This window comes from Labeo rohita, chromosome 23 (assembly GCF_022985175.1).
Source record: "Labeo rohita strain BAU-BD-2019 chromosome 23, IGBB_LRoh.1.0, whole genome shotgun sequence".
Taxonomy (NCBI): Eukaryota; Metazoa; Chordata; class Actinopteri; order Cypriniformes; family Cyprinidae; genus Labeo; species Labeo rohita.
Window position 1 is genome coordinate 19,797,035 of NC_066891.1, and position 21,235 is coordinate 19,818,269.

Below are 21,235 nucleotides of genomic sequence, written 5' to 3' on the forward strand. Positions count from 1 at the left end.
AATAAATATTTCCCCCACAAATCTCAACACTTAGCTTTGATTTCTTACTGGCAATCAGGGCTGTGGAAAACATGAAATACTCACTGAAGTCTCTAGAAGAATAAAAAAATAAAACAGTAAATCAATAATAACGATTATTTTAATATTATTAGTGCTGTTATAATTGCAATTAATGGCATCCATAATAAGAGTTTGTGTTTACATAACGTGTATTTTTTAAAAATAAATGTAATGTATGTATATATAATATAAATCATATAAATTTGAATACATATATACATATAAATATTTCTTAAATATATAAATGTACGTTTGCATATTTATACACTTTTATTTTAGATGTGATTAATAGGTTTGATAGCACTATATAATAATAATAATAATAATAATAATAATAATAATATTTAGCTAAATGTATTGAAAATGTTCAAATCTGACTAAAATCTAACAGTCCTTAATTAGGCCTGCACTTGTAACATTATTCATTTTTTTTCTTTTAACTGCAGAGCCCCTGGTATCCTCTTGTGGTCCACGAGCCCTAAATTGTTTATCTCAACCGTAATTGAGAACTTCAGACACAGCGATTTTAATCTAGCTTTTCCAACTGAACCAGTTTTCCCTATCAACTTTTGAATGAACCGTTCCTTTAGGATATGGCATGCCTCGGGTCTCTCGCTTTGCCGTGCTGGTAGTTGTAGTCTTTTACTCAACAATCGCGATACGTTTTCAGACATAAAAAACTACATCCCCCAGGCACCAGGCTCATCGCTCCTCCCACTTTCCTCAGCTCGCCTGCCCTCCCACTTTCTGTCGGTCCGCGGGGAAGTCGCAAGATGGCCGACGTCGCATGAAAGTATGTTCCTCTCCTCAACATGAAGTCGTGAGTGAGACAGAGAGCGAGGGAGCTTACGTCGGGCTTTTGTTTTTGTTTTATTTTAGTTGTTTTACTTTATTTTCCCCTTAATTATTCATCTCATTCCGAATCGCGGCAGCCCCCGATTTGTCTCGACTAGTTGACGCGTCAATCACGCCGGGATCTTGGCTAACTGGCTAAGTGCGCGAGCTAGTTTGTTAGCCACAAACTGTAGCTCTTATAACTGTTAACCAGTACAGGACATACTGTATCACGAGCGGCTAGAGTTAGTTTGAATTATCGAACGGTCATGTTGGATAGCGACGGCGTAGTTGTTGTTTAGTTTGCAGCTAGATGGGTTACAAATAGGATTATATTTTGATGTTACCAACATTGTCGACATCATAACTGTAGCGTGCGCGCCGTTATCCTCCATCGTTACGTTGTAGACCGTGCAACATTGTAACTGATCAAAATAGACAGACTGTAGCGGGATTATAACATTGACACAGTAAGGAATGGACACAGATTGCACGTACACGACCAAATGTAAAAAATAGCCACGCGTATCTGGAATTTTACAGGGGGTCGGTTGACAGTTGCATTTGTGGGATAATTTACCAGACATTTCAGCTCTTTAGTTATCCAACTATAACCGGACAGATCTAGTTCTGAGCTCACAGCCTAGAAATCAACTTCTTAACAAGGTTCATCCATCTCACGCTCTAAGACACAATATGGGAGTTCAAGGGTTTCAGGAGTATTTGGAGAAACGCTGCCCTGGGGCGGCAGTTCCAGTAGATCTTCTCAAGCTCGCCCGAACGGCAGGCCGTCAGCCCCCACATCACCACCACCACCACCACCACCACCATCCCCATCATCCAAGCTCGCTGCCTCCGCCTCCCCCGCCAGCTCGCATTCTGGTTGACGCAGACTCTGGCCTTCAGCGGCTCTACGGGGGCTACCAGACCGACTGGGTTTGTGGAGGCGAGTGGAATGCAATGCTCGGCTATCTGGCGGCGCTCTCCCAGGCCTGTTTGTACCAAGGCGGACTGGAGCTGGTGGTGGTTTTCAACGGCACGCTTGGGAAGGATCGCTGGCCGGAGTGGGCGCGGCGGGCACAGGGGCAGCGACAGACCGCACAGCTCATCGTCAACCACGTCGGAAGCAAGGCCACGCCCCCTCCGCGGGCCTGGTTCCTGCCCCCGGCCTGCCTGAGCCACTGTGTCCGCCTCGCCATGTTCCGATTCCGCGTGCGGGTGAGTGGCCTGATGCCCTCCACGAGAGGAATTTTGGATTGTCATGTCATTTATTTCCATTTAAATGTGAAGATACACAGCCAAGTTGCACTGCAAATGCATTGTTTGTTTCACTATGTTCTTCCGTTGTAAAATGTTGGCAAAGCAATTAAAATAATCTTTAATATCATCTATTTTCATTAAACTGTAATTTTAAAAGTGCACTCTTCCCTCATTAAAGTTTTACCCAAAATGCAATAATTAATACTTATTTATAATATGTTTAAAATGATTTACAGGTGAGACTCCAGTCAAAACAAAGTCATAATAGAACATTTTTGTTGTTGTTTATCATGAAGCCAGTCTCCTCATGAAGGCTGCCATGTTATGATCACATGACTAGCCTAATGTTTCTTGATTTATCTTAGTAACCCTCTGAGACTTTTGCTTGAGGAATAAGTTAATAATTAAAATACTGATTTTCAGCACAGTTTTTGACGCTACAGGGAAAATAGTGTTTTCACAACATGTCATCAGTCGGCCATATTGGTGGCATTGAACATAATCCCACTGAATTGAAGGAAACTTACATGTTTTGCTGATTATTGCTGCTGAAAATGGTCAATTATTGTCATGTTTTGGGCTGTACTAATCAGTCAGATCAGGAAAAACATTTGGAGTACTATAGACCTCCAAAAGTTAAAACAAATCGAGGGGAAGAGTGCAAAGAAGGTAGGTGAAATATTAGGCTAATATCTTAAGTAATACTGCTTGTATGTATCTTTACCACCTATTAACTTTAGTTGTTTCAAAATATACGCCCTTTCCTGCTTACCTAATCTTTCTCTATATGATTTAGCAGCTTCCACTTCTTTAATTGTGTAATCTATGCTGTTGTTTACGTCTGGGCATCACCAATACGGCCACGCATCCAGTGCAAACCCTGTATTGCTGCGACACTCTGCTGTCTGAGATGCCTCAGGGCTGATAGCCTTGAGTAGGACTATATAATAATATTATCATTTTTATTATTTCTAAGACAAGCATATTACTATTACTAATACAACCGCACTGTAAATTAAAAAAAACAACAAAAAAAACAATATAAGTATCTGTGACCGCAGGTCAGTGTTTCTCGTGAGACATTTTTGTGAAATGCTGTGAAATCTGTCAACAAAATTCTTTGAAATTATGCAGATGTGAAAAAAAAAAACAGCATAACTGGCTATGTCCATTGTGTTCCAGAGTGCATGTTACAGTCACAGAGATGGCATTTGCTTTGAACAGAGCCACTTGTGTGTAAGAACCACGTGATGCACATAACTTTGAAACATGCAACAAATTATGTATTTATTTACTTAAAATGTGCACTGCTGTTGGTGTCATCCTGTTGCCAGAGCTGGTACCAGCGTATCAGTTCTGCAAAAAACAAGTATTGCAATGGTTTTAAATATTCAGAATCAGTAAGTATCGAAAAACGTACATTTTGACAACACTAATGTTTTGGTATAAATCCAAGATGACTGCCACATCAGCCAGCACAACAAAAATAATTGAGTGCACCTTTAAGCTTGATGGTGAAAGTGCTGTTTTATCAGAAATTCAGAGCAAAAGGAGCTTGTTTCATAAGAATCCATGATCTCCTTCCATCTGGCTTGTATTGTAGGTGGTGCAGACCCTGGAGGACCACCATCAGGAGGTGCTATCCCTGTACAGAGACTATGGTTTTCAAGGTCTGATTGCACAGGACTCAGAGTTTGCGCTATGCAACGTTCCGGCCTATTTCAGCTCCCACGCTCTCAAGCTCTCCTGGAATGGCAAGAATCTGACCACTCACCAGTACCTGCTATCAGAGGCGGCTCGCCAGCTCGGCCTCAAGACCCAGCACCTGCCCATCTTTGCTGCTCTTCTTGGTAAGCAACGCATTTTTTTTTTAGTCCAGGATGTGAGTTTGCATTTTCAGTACATTGTTTGGTTCTAAATGTGAGTCTTCAAAAAAACAGGTAACCACATTCTGCCAGATGAAGACTTGGCTGCCTTTCATTGGAGTCTGCTAGGTCCAGAACACCCTCTTGCCTCCCTAAAGGTGCTTATACAATTTGCCATTTCACACATTTTCAGATATCTTCATTCTTCCATAATTGCAATTGATGATACAGACTTAAGCATCCTTGAGCGTCAGTTTTGATCAATATAAGCCATTCTTTTAACTTCATTCTTTGTTTTTCCTCTCTCTGTTCAGGTAAGGGCTCATCAGTTAGTGCTCCCACCATGTGAGGTTGTTATTAAGGCTGTATCTGAGTATGTGGCATCCATCAAAGATCTTGGGAATTTAGATTCGGTGGCCAAGGATGTTTTCAAGCAGTCACAGGTGAAGCATGGCTGTGTTCACATATGCATTTTCATGAACTGATTTTATACACTTTACCTTGAAAGCTCATCATAACATGGGGACTCCACATTTTTCTAACCTCCAGTCACGAACTGAAGATAAAATCGAGAGGTTTAAGAAGGCAGTGGAATATTTTTCAGCGGCCAGTAAACCAAGACCTCTCTCCATGGGACCTTCTCCTTACCTCTGTAGGTATAATGTGGTGTTTGAAGACCATTTACAATACATACACTACTGATCAAAAGTTAGGGACCAGCAAGATTGTTTTTTTGTTTGTTTATTTCTTGAGCACCAAATCAGCATATTAGAATGATTTCTGAAGGATCATGTGAGACAGAAGGCTGGAGTAATGATGTTGGAAATTCTGCTTTGCATCACAAGAATAAATTACATTTTATGAAATATAATTTAAAACAGTTTTGCAACAATATTTCATAATACTGTTTTGCTGTGTTTTTGATCAAATGCAGCTTTACGAAGTGTAAGTTTCTTTAGAAACGTTAAAAAAACGTTACAGAACCCAAACCTTTGAATGGTAGTGTATGTTTATTTTCCACTGTTTACTTTTCAGAATCCTTAAAATAAACTCTGACATCATTTAGATTATACTCATACAATATTCATTTGGTTTCCCCATCTCTTCTATCAGTTCCAGGCTTTGGGCCTAGTCAGTTTAGCGGGCCTCCAGGCCATATGGGGGCAATGCAGCCTGTAAAAGCTCAGGTAATTTTTTTTATTTTGTTTTTTTACTAAAGTGTACTGCTGCAAATCATGTTTATTTGATACTGATGTCAACCTCTTTTTTTTTTTTTTTTTTTTTGCTGTTTCCAAAGTTTGGTCCACCCCAGGTGTCAGGTGTTAAGGTGCCTTATCCAGGTGGGCTCTACGGACCCAGCCCTGCCACTGGTCCAGCCCTTTTATGCCAGAACCCAACTCAGCCTCTCCAGGACTGTAACGATTCACTAGTTGGGAAAATGGGCTTTGCTGATTGGTCTGCTCCGTATGATTCCTCTCAAAGTGGCAACCGACAGCCCAATCATCACACTGCTGCTCCTACAGGCCCCTCCCCCTCATCATCGTCGTCTTCGGATGGGGAGGAGCAAAATGACACCAGCACTAAGTGAGTCTGTTGTACAGAATCTGTTCGTTATGTTGTGTACCTGCAAGCAGTCTGTTATTCGGAGCAGATTGAATATTCATTTTCTGTCACAGTCATTTGGCTGACAAGTCTACAAGATGGGAAGATCCCAGCGGACGGGGCGGCAGTGGCTCTGGGGACGGGCACCATGGTAACGGAAGTGGGCCGTCCATTCCATCATTGCTGTCCATGCCAACACGGAGTCACATGGACATCACAACTCCACCCCTTCCACAGGTCAGTGCCGAGGTGCTGAGAGTGGCAGAACACAGACACAGAAGAGGACTTATGTATCCGCAGATCTACCACATCCTGACCAAGGTACAGCAATCACACAGCATGTGCTCACAAATAAATACATTCTGAGAGGGTTCGTCACTAATATTTCATCCCTCAAACAAGTTGTGGAGTTTTTACTTTACTCAATGAACTCTGAATTGACATGCAACATAAACTTTAATGTTTAAATGGAGATTTTATAATAGTATGCGACAAATGCCTTGAAAACCTGTTTAATGTATTAAAAAAGAATCTAATAATACATGTTAGACTTCTAACACTCTTCTCTTTGTTTCTCTTCTTCCTCCTTTTCTTTCTTCTGTCACTCCCCAGGGGGAGATGAAGATGCCAGTGTGTATAGAGGACGAGTGCAACCCCGACCTGCCTCCTGCTTCTCTACTTTTCCGTTCTGCCCGCCAGTATGCCTACGGGGTGCTGTTCAGCTTGGCTGAGACCCAGCGGAGGCTGGAGAGACTGGCCATGCGCAAGCGTAGTCCAGTTGATGGTGAGTGCAGACCTCAGTTATATGAGACTGTAGAATAGCATACATGTTTCAAGAGTTGTCACAATACCAAAAAGCCAATAGCTGATAACAATGCGAGGAGACATTTGAGAGTTTTAATACTGATAGTACTGTTCAGTAACACAGCAAAAATGAATATGCTGTTCAAATTGCATTAAAACAAAGAGTCATTATTTGTTAAATACACTACTAGTCAAACATTTTTGAACGGTACAATTTTTAATGTTTTTAAAGAAGTCTCTTCTGCTCACCAAGCCTGCATTTACTTTATCCAAAGTATAGCAAAAACAAAATTTTAAATTATGTTTTTTTACTATTTAAAATAACTGTTTTATATTTGAAATGTAATTTATTCCTGTGATTTCAAAGCTGGGTTTTTAGAATCATTACTCCAGTCACATGATCCTTCAGAAATCATTCTAATATTCTGATTTGCTGCTAAAATTTAAAATCGATTTTGTTCAGGTTTCTTTGATGAGTAGAAAGTTCAGAAGAACAGCATTTATCTGAAATAGTAAAAATAGCAAAAAATTGTAACATTATAAATGTTTATTATTACTTTTGATCAAGTTAAAGCATCCTAGCTAAATAAGAGTATTAATTTCTAAATAAATAAAATTATACTGACTCCAAGCTTTTGAATGGTATAGTGTATAATGTTACAAAAGCTTTTTATTTCAGATAAATGCTAATCTTTTTATCTTTCTATTCCTCAAAGAATCCTGAAAAAAATGCACTCAACTGTTTTAAATATTGATGATAATAATAATAAAAAATCTTGAACAGCCAGTCAGCATATAAGAAAGATTTCTGAAGGATCATGTGACACTGATGACTGGAGTGGTGATGCTAAAAATTTAGCTTCGATCACATGAATAAATTACATTTTAAAATATATTTCAATAGAAAACAGTTACTTGAAATAAAACAAAATATTTCACAATATTACTGCTTTTGCTGTATTTTGGATCAAATAAATGCAGGCTTGGTGAACAGAAGAGACTTCTTTAAAAACAAAAAAAATGACTGGTAGTGTAAGTAAACATTGCTTGTTTTTATGGTTATAAAAATAATGAGGTGTGATTTAAATATTGGCAGATAAAAAGTACACAGTGTATTTTAACTCTAAATGATGAAAATAGTATCACATGTCTGACTAGAGAATTAGCTCTTGTTTTGTGTTGCTTTTAATAATACAGATATTTTGCCCAGCTGTGTCTCCTCCAGCTGGGAGTAAGGCAGCATCAAAGTAAGATGAATCTAAATGTGTCCCATTTCTGTATGACTCCGCAGTGCCTCCGGTGATTGTAAAGGAGTGGTGTGCCAGTAAAGCTAAATCTGCCCTAACCCCAGAGCTAGTTCCGGCCCTGTGTTTCCGCGAGTGGACGTGTCCCAACCTGAGGCGGTTGTGGCTGGGCAGAGCGTCTGAGGACCGTAGCCGCCGTACACGAGCCTTCCTAGCCTGTATGCGCTCTGACTGCCCTGCCCTGCTCAACCCGACCTGTGTGCCATCTCACCTGCTGCTCATGTGCTGCGTGCTCAGGTACCTTTACGTGATCACTGTAGACCTGCTTCTCATTAGGCATTGACACTGACGTGGTTCTAACTTTACTATGAAAGATTGGATAAGTAGGTCAGCCAAGGCTGGGTGATATGGCAAAAAAAATAAAAAATAAAATAAAATAATATATATATATTTTTTCCTTTTTTTCAGAACATTTGACCGATTCTCAATTTTGTATGATTTTTAACTAGTCAACTTGACAATGTAACTACTACATAATTAAAGTAACTTTTTCTTTATTAACCCTTTAGTTAAAGCAAATTCTACTCCAAGTGCACCACACATGAAGTTGTCAACATGATGTAAATGTTAAATCACTTGTTAAATATCTTAAATAACTACTTTGTGTACAAACTTGTCTTAAGCATATTATATGTTAAGAAATAATACAAGGTTTAAAAAATACAATACAATACATTACAGATGCTTTAAAAAAAATCTCAAAAGTCAAGGTAATTCAAATTCAGAATGACTGAAGGTATAACAACAGTAGACTATTAACTATAAATGATCTGTAAAAAAAAAAAAAAAAAAAAAAAAAAAGAACAGCAGCTTTCAGCCTGTCATCATGATGCAAACATGAAATATCAGACATACAGTAGTAGTTCTTCACACAGTAGCTCTGGGTGTTTTAAATGGCATTGTGTGTTTACAGGTATATGATGCAGTGGCCGGGGGGTCGCATTCTTCAGCGCCATGAGCTTGATGCCTTTTTGGCTCAAGCTGTGTCCAACCAGCTCTATGAGCCTGACCAACTTCAGGAACTCAAGGTAACACATTTCTCATTAACTCTTATCACACAAGGACCACCCCCTCAAGCAGTTAGGGCTTGCTTGTTTTAGGGCTGCACAATTTGGAGAAAAATGTTTCGGTTTATATCTACTATTATTATTATTATTATTATTATTATTATTATTTTTATTATTAACAACAACAATAATAATAATAATAATAACAATAAAATATTAATAGTATTTTTCATATTTCTGAATAAATAATATATTAAATTAAAAATATTATTTGTTTTATTTAAATATTTCTTTTTTTAAATAAAAACATTACCTAATTTTATTTAATAATTAAAAAGAAATCTGAGAATAAGTAATGAAATAAATATAATTTTGCGACACAGTTCTAATATTACAATACTAATATCTGTGGCTGTCTTAATTTTTTTTTAATTTTCATTAAACCATCAAGATTTTATTTTGGTTAAAACTGCAGGAGGCCTTTAAAACTTTTCTTTTATTTACAACAGCTGGTTTCTAATCACTTCTCTTTACAATTTTGGGAAAATGGTGTGTTCCCAAATGAATGAGATAAGTTTGTGTAGAGCAACATTTTGTGTGAATCCAGCCTTTCTGAGATGCAGACTGGATCATGAGCTGTTCATGTGTAACTGAACACAGAACACACTAAGCTAAAATCATGATTTCAGATTTAGATTGATTAATTGTGCATTGCCTTATTACAAATTAAATTGTAACTCTTTTATTCTATGAATGTTAAACGATCCACAAAAACGAAAAATTGCTTTGAATATTATTGACTTAAATGGCATTTTCTTCAGAGAACAGTTCCAAAAATATATTTATTTATTTTTTAATTATCTGCTTTTCCTGATTTTTTTTTTTTTTTTTTTTCCCCAAAGCATTATTTGGTTTAATCATGTTTCTAATTAAATATTTACTTTCTGTCAAGTTAAATTGCTAAAAGCAGATGGATAGAGAGCTGTGGTTTGAGACATGCACATTTGCATGTATTTGCATGTGTTTGCATGTTCTTATATAACTGTACAGACCCAGATTACAGTAAAAGCAGTGAGAGGCGGGATTGAATTGAACACTGCACACAACATACCCCATGCAATCTTTATCTTTGTATCTTCCACGCTTTCTTTATTAAATGTTCGTTCACAACAATTTTAAGGGTTTTTTTTTTTTTTTTGCCTTGAGGCATGTTTTCAGTCAGGACTGAGCTCAGCTCAACTTCAATAGCTGTAGGTCACATAAAGCAAAAGGTTCAAGGCAAAACATTTCTTTAAAATAGATGCAGTCTTTCAACTGTCAGGTTGTCAATAATCTGCTTTGAAAGAGCTCTGTGAAATCTGAAATGACACGCTACTGTGACATTTACCAGGCTCATGCCAAACATGCCGCCGGATCATATTTCTTCTCTTTGACACTGATACCAGGTGGAGAAGGTGGATAACCGTGGGGTGCAGCTGGCCTCTCTGTTCATGAGTGGAGTGGACACTGCCCTGTTTGTGAATGATGTATGTGGACAGCCCTTGCCATGGGACCACTGCTGCCCTTGGGGCTTTTTTGACGGGAAGTTGTTCCAAAGCAAGCTAGCTAAAGCCACCAGAGACAGAGCCTCCTTACTTGATATGTGTGAAGGACAGGTAACAAACGCATAGGTGCAGGCACATCTGTTTAATATTTGGCAATATTTAAAGGTGTTTTTTTATTAATTGTCTTTGATACTTTTTCCTACAGGAGGAGCTGGTTTCGAGAGTGGAGAAGATGCGCCAGGCCATTCTGGAAGGCATCAACCTGTCCCGGCCGCCTCCCCCACCTCCACCACTGCCACCCCCTGCATTCCTCCCCCCTGCCATGGTGCCCCCTTTCTACCCCATGCATCCTCTATACCCTCCTCGCCCACTGGGCTCCATGCCTCCTCCCCCTCACCATCACCACCAGCACCGGCCCAGGGCCTTCCCAGGTTAGACCTTCCTCTCATTTAGCACATTTAGTTCATTTTCTCTCCTGCCTGTTGGGTGTCACTTAGTCATTTTCTGTAACTCTTTTAGGAATCCAGTCTATACCTCCCCAGGGTGGCAAGCTGGAAATAGCTGGCATGGTTGTTGGTCAGTGGGCTGGGAACAAACCAGTTCGTGGCAGACTCAATATGCAGGTGGTGTCAGTAGGAGCAAAAGGGTGAGTCCATTCTGTGTCATAAAATAGTGGTCATTTAGCTGATTATTTATGGAGGTATGACAAGCCTCACAACAAATTACTGCTTGTGAGGGCTTTACTCTGTCTCTTTCTCTCTCTGCTGCTTTTTGATGTTCATCAACTCTCAATTGCACAACCTACTGGTGAGGACTAGTAGCAGCAGGCAGAGATTTTAAAGGGATAGTTCACCCAAAAATTAAAATTGCCATTAATTACTTGCCTTCATGTCATTCCAAACCCATAAGACCTTTGTTCATCTTCAGAACACAGATAAAGATAATTTTGATGAAATCCGGGAGCTTTCTGACCCTGCATAGACAGCGATGCAACTAACATGTTTAAGACCCAGAAAGGTAGTAAGGACATCGTTAAAATAGTTCATGTGACATTAGTGATTCAACCGTAATGTTGTAAAGCTGCGAGAATACCTTTTGTGCGCAAAGAAAACAAAAATAATGACGTTATTTAACAATGTCTTCTATTCAGTGTCAGTCTTCACAAGAGTTGCACGACGCATGTGTGTGGCGCTACTGACGCAGTAGTGTACTGTCCTGAATGTGTGTCAAAGACTGATACAGAAGATAGGGTTGGGTACCATTCACAGTGTAATCAGTACAGTACCTGAAATTCGGTGCCGGTACCCAGTGGTTCCTTTTTTTGGTACTGTTTTGGTACTAAACATTTATTTCAGTAAAAAACTACAAAACTCTGTTTCAACATTTTGAACAATCTTTTTCGTTTTTTTTTTTTTGGTTGTTGTTGTTCTTTCTCTTTACTGTTATCATTGGCATTGTCAAAGTGTCTAATTCTATATTCCTAATGTTTCTATTCAAAATCGCGATTCCTCAATTTATAAAAATAAAGTTGTGGCAAAACATTAAAGGAACACTCCACTTTTTTTGAAAATAGGCTCATTTTCCTACTCTTCTAGAGTTAAACAGCTGAGTTTAACCGTTTTCGAATCCATTCAGCTGATCTCGGGGTCTGGTGGTAGCACGTTTAGCATAGTGTAGCATAGATTATTGAATCCGATTAGACTGTTAGCATCTCGCTCAAAAATGACCAAAGAGTTTAGATATTTTCGTCAACTCTTCCAGCTGCTACTCTGCATCTGCACAAACTTAGTGCCGGTCACTTTCAGGCGCTGCTAATCTCATTGTGCCTGCTGCACCCATGGTACGGCAGCAAAGTTTGTTGATTTATTACGTCGGAATGAGAGTATAGTACCTAGCCATATCAACCTACTAATCGCAACTTTTTTCATTTTCCGTCAGTCTTAGTACACAATGCAACTACAGAAGAGTCAAGTTTTAAATAGAAAAAATATTGTCATTATATATGGTCATTTTTGAGTGAGATGCTATTGGTCTGATCAGATTCAGTGATCTATGCTAAGCTATGCTAAAAGTGCTACCGCCAGACCCGGAGATCGGCTGAAAGGATTCGAAAATGGCTAAACTCAACTGTTTAACTCTGGGGGAGTTGGACAATGAGCCTATTTTCAAAAAAAAAAAGTGCAGTGTTTAATCAAATTAAATTAAACTCTTTTATTTTTGTCAAACAAACAGAAGGTTACTGTTAAAATTAATACATGGAAGAAAAATTGTTTCCTTTAAAAAAAGTTTTAATAATTGTATTTTTTTTTTTTCCTACAGTTTTTTTTTTTTTTTTTTTTTTTTTCTAATCTAGTTGTAATATTTATTTTTATAATTTATTGCTTTAAATTTGACAGAACATGGAATATATAAAGACGTACATTATACTGTACAAAAGTAATACAAGTTACATATTAAGCCATACTTTTATTTTGACTGGTTGCCGTTACATTTCTGTGTGTGACTGCAAGATTTGGGTCCTTGAAATCCTTGAAAGTTTGTGAATCAAAAAAAAAAAATTCATTCAAGGCCCTGGAAAATTTTTGATAATAAACATACATAGATACGGGTCCTTGAAAGTGCTTGGAATTTATTTTGTGAAAGAAGTTTTCTGAAAAAAAAAATTCTATATTATTCCCTCCGGTCCACTAATGTGTTATTTCGCCAGCACTTCATGACATATGTATACTAGCTTGCTTGATTTACATTAGTTAGGGTGATTATATGTCGTCTTTCCCAAGTCATGTCCTCTTTTTGGACCTAAAAAATGTGTCCAGCTGGGATTTATAAATTGCCCAAAATGTCCGGGATTCAGCTTTTGCTCTCTACAGTCACCATTCATTGTGTGCATTTTTGTATTAAAGCTCTATGCGGGATTGTTTTCTTGATCCCGCTCCTGCTGAATTTCAGGCCATTACCGCCTGCTCACGCAATCATTCTAATATTGAATATAATTTTCGCATATCAGGGAACCGCTATCATATGCAGAGTATTTAAATGTCTTTTGAATGAGCGGCTATTTACTTTCACTTTCAATTTCGCAATCATGCGCACTCTGTATTAAGGGAGCACATCTTACAGGATCAGATATGAGCACATTATCTGCTGAGCAGCAAATCCTCCAGCATGATTTGTCAGTGATCTCCTTACTCTTGTCTTGACCCATGATTAATTAAATCTGATTTCTGCAGCTTGTGTTGGATGCAGTGTTGCCAAATCCTCATTTCTTTCACAGATTTGGGATCATTTTAAAATGTTGCGAAGGGTTGATTTTTCTCTTGTGGGTTAAATGTTTGAAATATTGCATAAATTGCATTTGACTGAAATGCTTGTATTGAAACATTGCATTTTACCTGTGATAAAACTGTGCAAGAGATTAAGTGATGGCCACTGGTAGAAAGCCTTTTAGCTGTGTTTATGATCAATCTGCACAAGGGTGACTGTAAAATACACATTTTAGGTATGGTAATAATATGGTAATAAATATAATATAATATTATAAATATAATAAATATAATATAATAAAATATTTTGAGTTTTGATATGGGATATAGTAATTGCGCTATACTTTGGGGGCTTTTTAATTATGATAATTAAGATGACAAAGAATGGCTTGCCAGAGATCCAAAGGACCATCACTTGGCCAGAAGCCGAATATTCTTTGGTTTTATGCAAAACAGAAAAATGACAAATAGTATATCAGATCTCTGTCATATGGCCAAAAATAAATGCAAAAAAAGCTCTTTTGCATAGTTGTGTTTGACTCATGAAAACTGGAACAATGTGTCTTAACAAAGTAAAACAATGTAACCTTGCTCTCACTTGAAATGTGTCCCCACATTAAGTCTTTGAATTTGAGAGTATTGTCCCTGAAAGGTCCTTGAATTTGAAGTTAACCAAGGTCAACCGAGGCCAAAAATCACCATGAATGTCATGCATGCTTCAATATTTGTGTAGTAAACAGAACCGTGTCTCTGCCATTCATGCGTACAGAAGCAAGCGGAACATGCAGGATTTATATTTAAACCATCTTTTTGCATTTTAATATTCACGGACACTAGTCGATATTGCAATTCGAATGATGAATTCCGTGGCATTCCGTGCTATAGAATAAATTCAGTTTTTATGAATGAAAGATATATGGCCCTAGAAATGTAACCACACTTCAGAACATTTCAGTTTGTCCTGTGTGTTGTGTTTAAATGAGTTACATGGTCTCATTCTCTCTCTCTCTGTAACGTATGTGCCCAGATGTGTTCTCGGGTACCAAAATTTGGCACTTAATGTAAGCCTCTGTAGTACCGACGCAATTCGGTCGGTACCCTTAAAAGTACAGAGTTTGGTACCCAAATCTAACGGAAGAGAAGGAATTGCTGAATAAAGTCGTTATTTTTGTTTTCTTTGCGCACAAAAATATTCTTGTACCTTCATAAAATTACGGTTGAACCACTGATGTCACATGGGCTATTATAACGATGTCCTTACCACCTTTCTGAGCATCTAGTATTGTTATATCTCTAACGCACATATGGATATATAACATCTGTTTTTTTCTGTCGTTTCCCAGAAGGGGTAAAGAATTGACAGTGAAAGGAAGGGGAGGGAAAAAAGTGACCACCAACAGAACACAGGTCAGTCCATCTTTGGCGTTAAACGCTCAACGTTTATATTAATGTTGGTCAGCAAGAAGATTGATTTTTCTCTGTCTCCCAATGTTTCTTGTAGACTCTGTCCTCTTCACCTCCCTCCTCAAGCCCCCCAAAGCTCACAGAGGACGCTAAAGCGGTGGGGCGGCCCACGGAGGGAACGGGGACCGCGTCACAGCAGCTGAACGGCAGCTCTTCAGGAAGCGCCACTGGTCAAGCTCTTGACCTGCCACCACTGGCCCAGCCAATCCAGTGTGCCTTAGCCAGCAGAGACAACCAGTCAGGAGATGGGGTGGAAGTAGAGGCCCCTTGTTGCCTTGACGACTGCCCATCAGATGGTGCACTACAGAAAGAGGAGTAATTACATCCCATAATGTAATAAGAATGAGAGAGTGAGAGGGAATGATCTAAGGTCGACTGCCTTTTCCTTGCAAAATTGAATATTTAGGGCACAGTAGCCACTTTGTGTTGTCATGGTATAATTTATGATGCTGCACATGCTGGAAACGACAGATGGACAGTGTCAGGATTGCGGTCTGTGTGTCACCTTAAGAACCGGGTCTGGTTTAAAACTGAACGGGTTTAAATCACAACCCTCGATTGCACATCGCCCCGAATCTCCGGATTCCGGACCTCATCCTTTCCACTGGCCCATCAGTGTTGTAGCATCGTGAAAAGCTCTCGAGTCTTTTTATTTCGACACCGTTTTCTTTTCAGAGCTTAGTGCGTTGACGGTGACTTTATATGTATGATTGCCTAAAATGGCTACGAAAAGCCCCTTATTGCCCAAAGTATATTCGAAAATTGACCTACACGAAATACTTGCACGTGTCAAGTAGCACAGCAGCACCTGCTCTAAAGTTTCCACCACACAGCGAAGAATCACACTATTTGTACTACACATGGCTGTATCTGCAGTGTACCACACGGGAGGATTCAAATTCAACACTGCCCTGAATACAGTAGACGAGTGGAAACTGACGGAGAACGCGGGTTGTATTTGTATGTCACAGTGTGCATTCACACACACATGGTAGTCCCTTGTTTTGTTTTTTTGTTTTGGATATTATCAAAGAGTGATTTACATGTGGAGAAGTTGCTATTTTCTTCAGCACAGGGGCTATGGGCGGCCCAAGAAGTCTAGTTTTAGCAAAAATGAGCAAATGTAACACAAATGTTCGTACAGGTTACACTCAGCGTCGCATAGCTAGCTCTACTCTGTTGCTTTCTCTCACATGTAGACGATCTTCTTTTAGGCCCACGCCCCCTTGAGGATTCAAACTACTCAAGTAGTTCTAAATGACACATTTAAAGCACCTTACGCCCAAAATTTTAGATATGCAAGTTCCCCCCCTCGTCTGAGGAAGAAATACACTTAAAAATGATTGTATTGTAACGTAAAGCACTTACAAATGTTATTTATGATAGTACTGCGCTGTATAGAGACAGTAAATTGGTTAATTGGTTAACGCCCTTTTATTGAGCAGCAGACCGTCATTCCTTTTGACAGTTTAACTGTCTGAATTCACTTTACCTTGCGTGTTGTTTACCAGTATGACGTACAAATCAACACCAACCCATTTGAATGTGAGAACGGAGTGCGTCGTAACCTGCACTTTGTTTTAAAACCGAAAACACACTGGGTTGTCCTCGAACCAGGATAAAGACAAATCGAGGCAGAGTTCAGGAGGAAGCAGTGTGTTCAGAGGGAACCGTGATACTGTTTGACATCCCAGCCGTTTGTATATAGACCCAAATGTACATGATCCTGTTACGCAACGACGTGATTTAGGGGAGTGATTTTATCAGTGGTTGAGAATGCACACAGTCCCTCAGACAGACCTGCCATTTGACATCTCTCTGCTTCACAACATTTTGCTTTTGGGTTTTAACAGCTCTTGTTTTGTTTTTGTTTTTTTTACCCTCCCCTCGTTGTTCACGTCTCCTCTCTGTGCCTTGTGCATGTGTACCATGTGGATGCTTTTTTGTACATGTGCATTCTCCCACCATCGCTAAAATCATTGTAATTTTTTTACACTCGAAAGTAATTAATTGAACGAACCTTAGGATCACCTTTTATTGTGACAAAGTCATTTAGAAAAAAAACAAAAAAAATCAGTTGGAGTCTGTGCTTCTCCAGGCTGTTTCGTGATCAGTCCGTCTCGTCTCGTTTTTGTGACAGTCCTATGAACTCACGCACTTCTGTGTTCAAAACATTACTTCTATTGAGGCGAACAGGCTTTAAAGTTAAAAACGAACGAAACACCCTGATAAAGCCGCACTTGCCGTTATATCGACCATTTCGCATCAGATGGTTAGGAGATTAATTTTACTTACATGTTAATGTTTTAAATGCATTTTAAAAGCAAAATACATGTTTTGTACCAATGATTTGTTGGACATAATGAATGAGAATTTAATTTTAAGAATAACTAATACACTTGAGAGAGGCTATCGCATTTAATCATAGTTTAAGATCTGTACAATTGACAGTGTCAAGATGACATCACAGCTTTCTATTGAAGTTATAAGATGCACCTTATTTTGTTAAGAAGTTAATATTATATTTAGTGCCACTAAAAGTATATCGAAAGCTCAGATTATGGAAACACCCATTATAGTTACATGTCTGTGTATATTCTGCAAATTCTCACTCTTGAGGATCCCAGACAGATCAGCCCGTCAGAAATATCATGATGACCTGAAGCATGCATTGTTAATGCAGTTTGCTACAAAACAAGTAAAATATGACAGTGATATATCGGTGTTGGAATATGACAATACTGGACATACCGGACAGACTTTAAAACAAGAAGAATCTTGACCGTAGCGTGACAGGTAGTATCCGCGCTACACCGTCATGCACGCTAGAGCATTTTAAACCTCAACCTTAGGTTGTCACGTTTTATTACGCGTTAAGTACAGTAGTGCTAGTTTTCACGAGAGGATCTCCAGCATGTTAGTGCATATGAACATGCATACGCACCCGTTAATGGAATTTTGGTTTTCTTCAGAATAACAGTAGATCCTTTTAAAAACATTCAGTCCTGTGATTAACAGCCGTTTCAGTTAGTTGGGCTTTTTTTTTCTCAGTGTGTTTGTCATAGAGTAACTCCTTCACATTTAGTTTTAAGTGTAATCTAAGAAAGGAACAGCATAAACCGAAATATACAGACACCAAATAAAGATATAATCTCTCTCTCTCTCTCACAAACACAAACACACACAGTACCTTTGTTACACCTGTAGAGAGACATCGGTTAGTATGAGGGAGAAAATTAAAAAAAAAAAAAAAATAGTAAATCTTTTGCATATTCAGATATTAATGTATTGTCCAGAGTGTTTGGAGAATTTCTCTTATAATTATTTGGATACTTAATTTGCAGTTTCATACGCTTGGTTCCAAAGTTACCCTCTCCAAAGCTTTTCTGCTTTGCTCTTTTTGCTCTAGATTGCTGCTTAAACTCTCATTCATGCATTTATGGAGATTCATGTCAGAGTAAAATATAGACTAAGAAATATTTAGCGGATAATATTTGGGTTGAATGAGAAGGATTTTCTGGAGATTTACTCCAGTTGTTGGTCTTGATTAAACCGATAAAACATTTGGTCACAAATGCAAATCCCCACCTTTTTTCTTTTTTTCCCCCCCGACCCTCTCGCAGTTTTCATGGACATTCACAGTCACAATTTCAAGTGTTCTCCCTCTTCTTAACTCTTGTCTCTGTTTGTTCTTTTATTCTTGCCTTTGTTTCCCCCTCAGCAGCAGCTCTCATTACGTTTTCATACTAACAGTGAGAGATTTTAACTTTTATGATTAGTCTAATAATCTGTCTGTAAGTAATCTTAGACAAGAGTTGGTAACATTTTCAACAGTGAATCGATAAATTTAACCTTATCATCTTTGGATTCATTCAGTTGTGGAATTGTGTTTTTCTTACTTTTTTTTTTTTAAATGTTATTACAACAGCTACTCCTTTGACCGTTGCTACATTTAGTATTAAAATTTGCTTAGCGGAGATAACTAGATATTTTCAACTGTAATGATTGCAATTTTCCTCACCTCTATTTTGTATGGTATCGTTTCAAACCACTTCACCATTTTGATGTAATTGTCACTTACGGAAAATAACATATTGCATTGTGTTTTGGCATTAAATTGTCAAGTTAAAGGCGGAATTATTTTGAGCAAATTTTGCTTCCTTGCACACAAAGCGGACTAATACACATTCGTGCGACACATTAATTTTCAACCAAAGTCGAAGTTCTGGAAGCTGCTTTTCCAGTATATAGTAAGAGTCTTGATTCTCTTTCTGGATCCTGTATATATGATTATACAGCTACATGTTTTCAGTAATTGAGCTATTAGAATACGTAAGGGGTCCGTAATCAGATACTAAATGAAGAAAATGTGATGTTTACATCTTTTTGGTGAACCGTGGCTAAATCTTGTATCGTCCAGTTTCATTGCTAAAATGAAGATTTCTTTATTTCCTCTCAAGTGGAGCCTTGGACACAGCTCTTCATAGCGATTAACCTTAGGACACTTTTTCAGCTCCCATGCACATGTATCGTCCCTCTGAAAAATGTAGCTTCAATGTAGTCATGGATAGGTTAAGTGTGAACACATACTGTAACCATGCACACACACACACACACACACAACAGCTATTTTGGTAAAAGAGTTTTGCCTGTGCATTCCTGTAGATTTGTGTCTGGACCTCAGATCTGACTCTTGCTTTATAACTGTTACCCCTGTATCCTGGCTCTGTCGCCCTTCACTCCACAGGACCACCGGTGTGGTCAGGTTTCAGTCCTAGTCTGATAACAGCAATGTGTTGTGTACAGTGGCCCGCTGACATCCTACATTTTCTGGAAGTACAGTACGTAGCCTCTGTATCTCGTCCCCGTTGCTTTCTAGCATGTGCTCCCCGAGACAAGTCAAGTTAAGACATCCATTTGTAGGCAACACATTCTGTCGTCTGTTCTTGGAAAACTGATCCCGTTCATCAACAAGCGCATTGATGCATGCATCAAGATCTCCAAAAGCTCCAAAAAACTTGTGAAGTGAAGGGTCAAGTTCATTATTATTATTGCTGTTATGGTTATGATCGTTATTAACAATTTCTCATTTTTAGTATAAAGAAAGCACCTGATTGTTTTGGAAAGAAACTTTTTCTTTTTAATTTGTCTTGCTGTTGTGGTCTGATTTCACAGTGGATTGGGGAGAAAGCCAAAAGGCTCAAAAAGAGAGAGAGTCAAAGTTGGCAGTCATGTTTGTATGGTTGGGAAATGACTTACAGTGCTGAAATAAAATTTATTCTTTTAGTAAACAAGAGTCTGGGTTTTTATTTACCTGTTTCTTTGAAAGACTGCCAGTATGACTGAAACCATGTGAGATTGTAAGGAAATGCGGCTTCTGGATTGCACCTGGAAAAGTAACACCTAACAGATTTTTGAGACATGGGACAAAACATGTCCAGCAATTTTAACTGCTATTAAAAAAAAAGAAAGAAAAATTGAAATATTTTAACATTTCTATATTTTTAAAGGGGTCATCGGATACCCATTTTCCACAATTTGATATGATTCGACAACAAACTTTCTCAAGTATAAGTGTAAATCAACACCCTTTTTACCTTGTCAAAAACAGCTCTGTTTAGTGACCTGTTTTGGTGCATGTCCCTTTAAATGCTAATGAGCTCTGCTCACCCCACCCCTCTCTTCATGAGCCTAAGCTCTTTTCAATAAAATCCATCCAAAAGTTAATATCAAATTGTTTTAGAATACATTATAGGATGTATCATATATTTTTAGTTTTATGCAAAATAGAAATACAACAAATAGACCTGATCTGTCATATTATAAAAAAGCTTTTTTGCGTAGCTGTGTTTGAAACATAAAAACTGTAACAATGTGTCTTATGTAACCTTGTTCTCACTTGAAATGTGTCCCTACATTAAGTCCTTGAATTTAGGGTATTGGACCTGGCAAGTCCATGAAAGGTCCTTGAATCTGAAGTTAACCAAGGTGTGGGAACCCTGTTAGAGACTTTTGGACCCATACAGTACACACCAGGTAGCTGGAACAAAACTACCCCCAGCAGAAAACTAGTTTTTCCCACCAGTGTACGGACCAGACTCAGACCTGCTTCTCTTTAGTAAAGAACCAGACTCTGCTGCATGCAACAGATGCGTTTGATTGCCTTGCTTTAAAAAAGCTGCTCTAATAGAGGGGTAGCGCTCAATATGGCCATCAGAATGTGCTACC

At 38.5% G+C, this 21,235-nt stretch overlaps 1 protein-coding gene across 1 annotated transcript; it reads left to right on the top strand.

The window, feature by feature from the left end:
• Window positions 1-800: 800 nt before the first annotated feature.
• fam120c (family with sequence similarity 120C) lies at window positions 801-20,013 on the top strand. The gene is made up of 16 exons (XM_051095997.1): window positions 801-2,112; window positions 3,758-4,004; window positions 4,095-4,177; window positions 4,334-4,462; window positions 4,569-4,671; window positions 5,133-5,206; window positions 5,317-5,603; window positions 5,696-5,942; window positions 6,234-6,405; window positions 7,717-7,966; window positions 8,643-8,757; window positions 10,182-10,391; window positions 10,486-10,711; window positions 10,800-10,926; window positions 14,887-14,950; window positions 15,045-20,013. Exons 1-16 carry the CDS (start codon window positions 1,591-1,593, stop codon window positions 15,324-15,326), a joined length of 3,138 nt encoding a protein of 1,045 aa, XP_050951954.1. The 5' UTR covers window positions 801-1,590; the 3' UTR covers window positions 15,327-20,013.
• The last annotated feature ends 1,222 nt before the right edge of the window (window positions 20,014-21,235 follow it).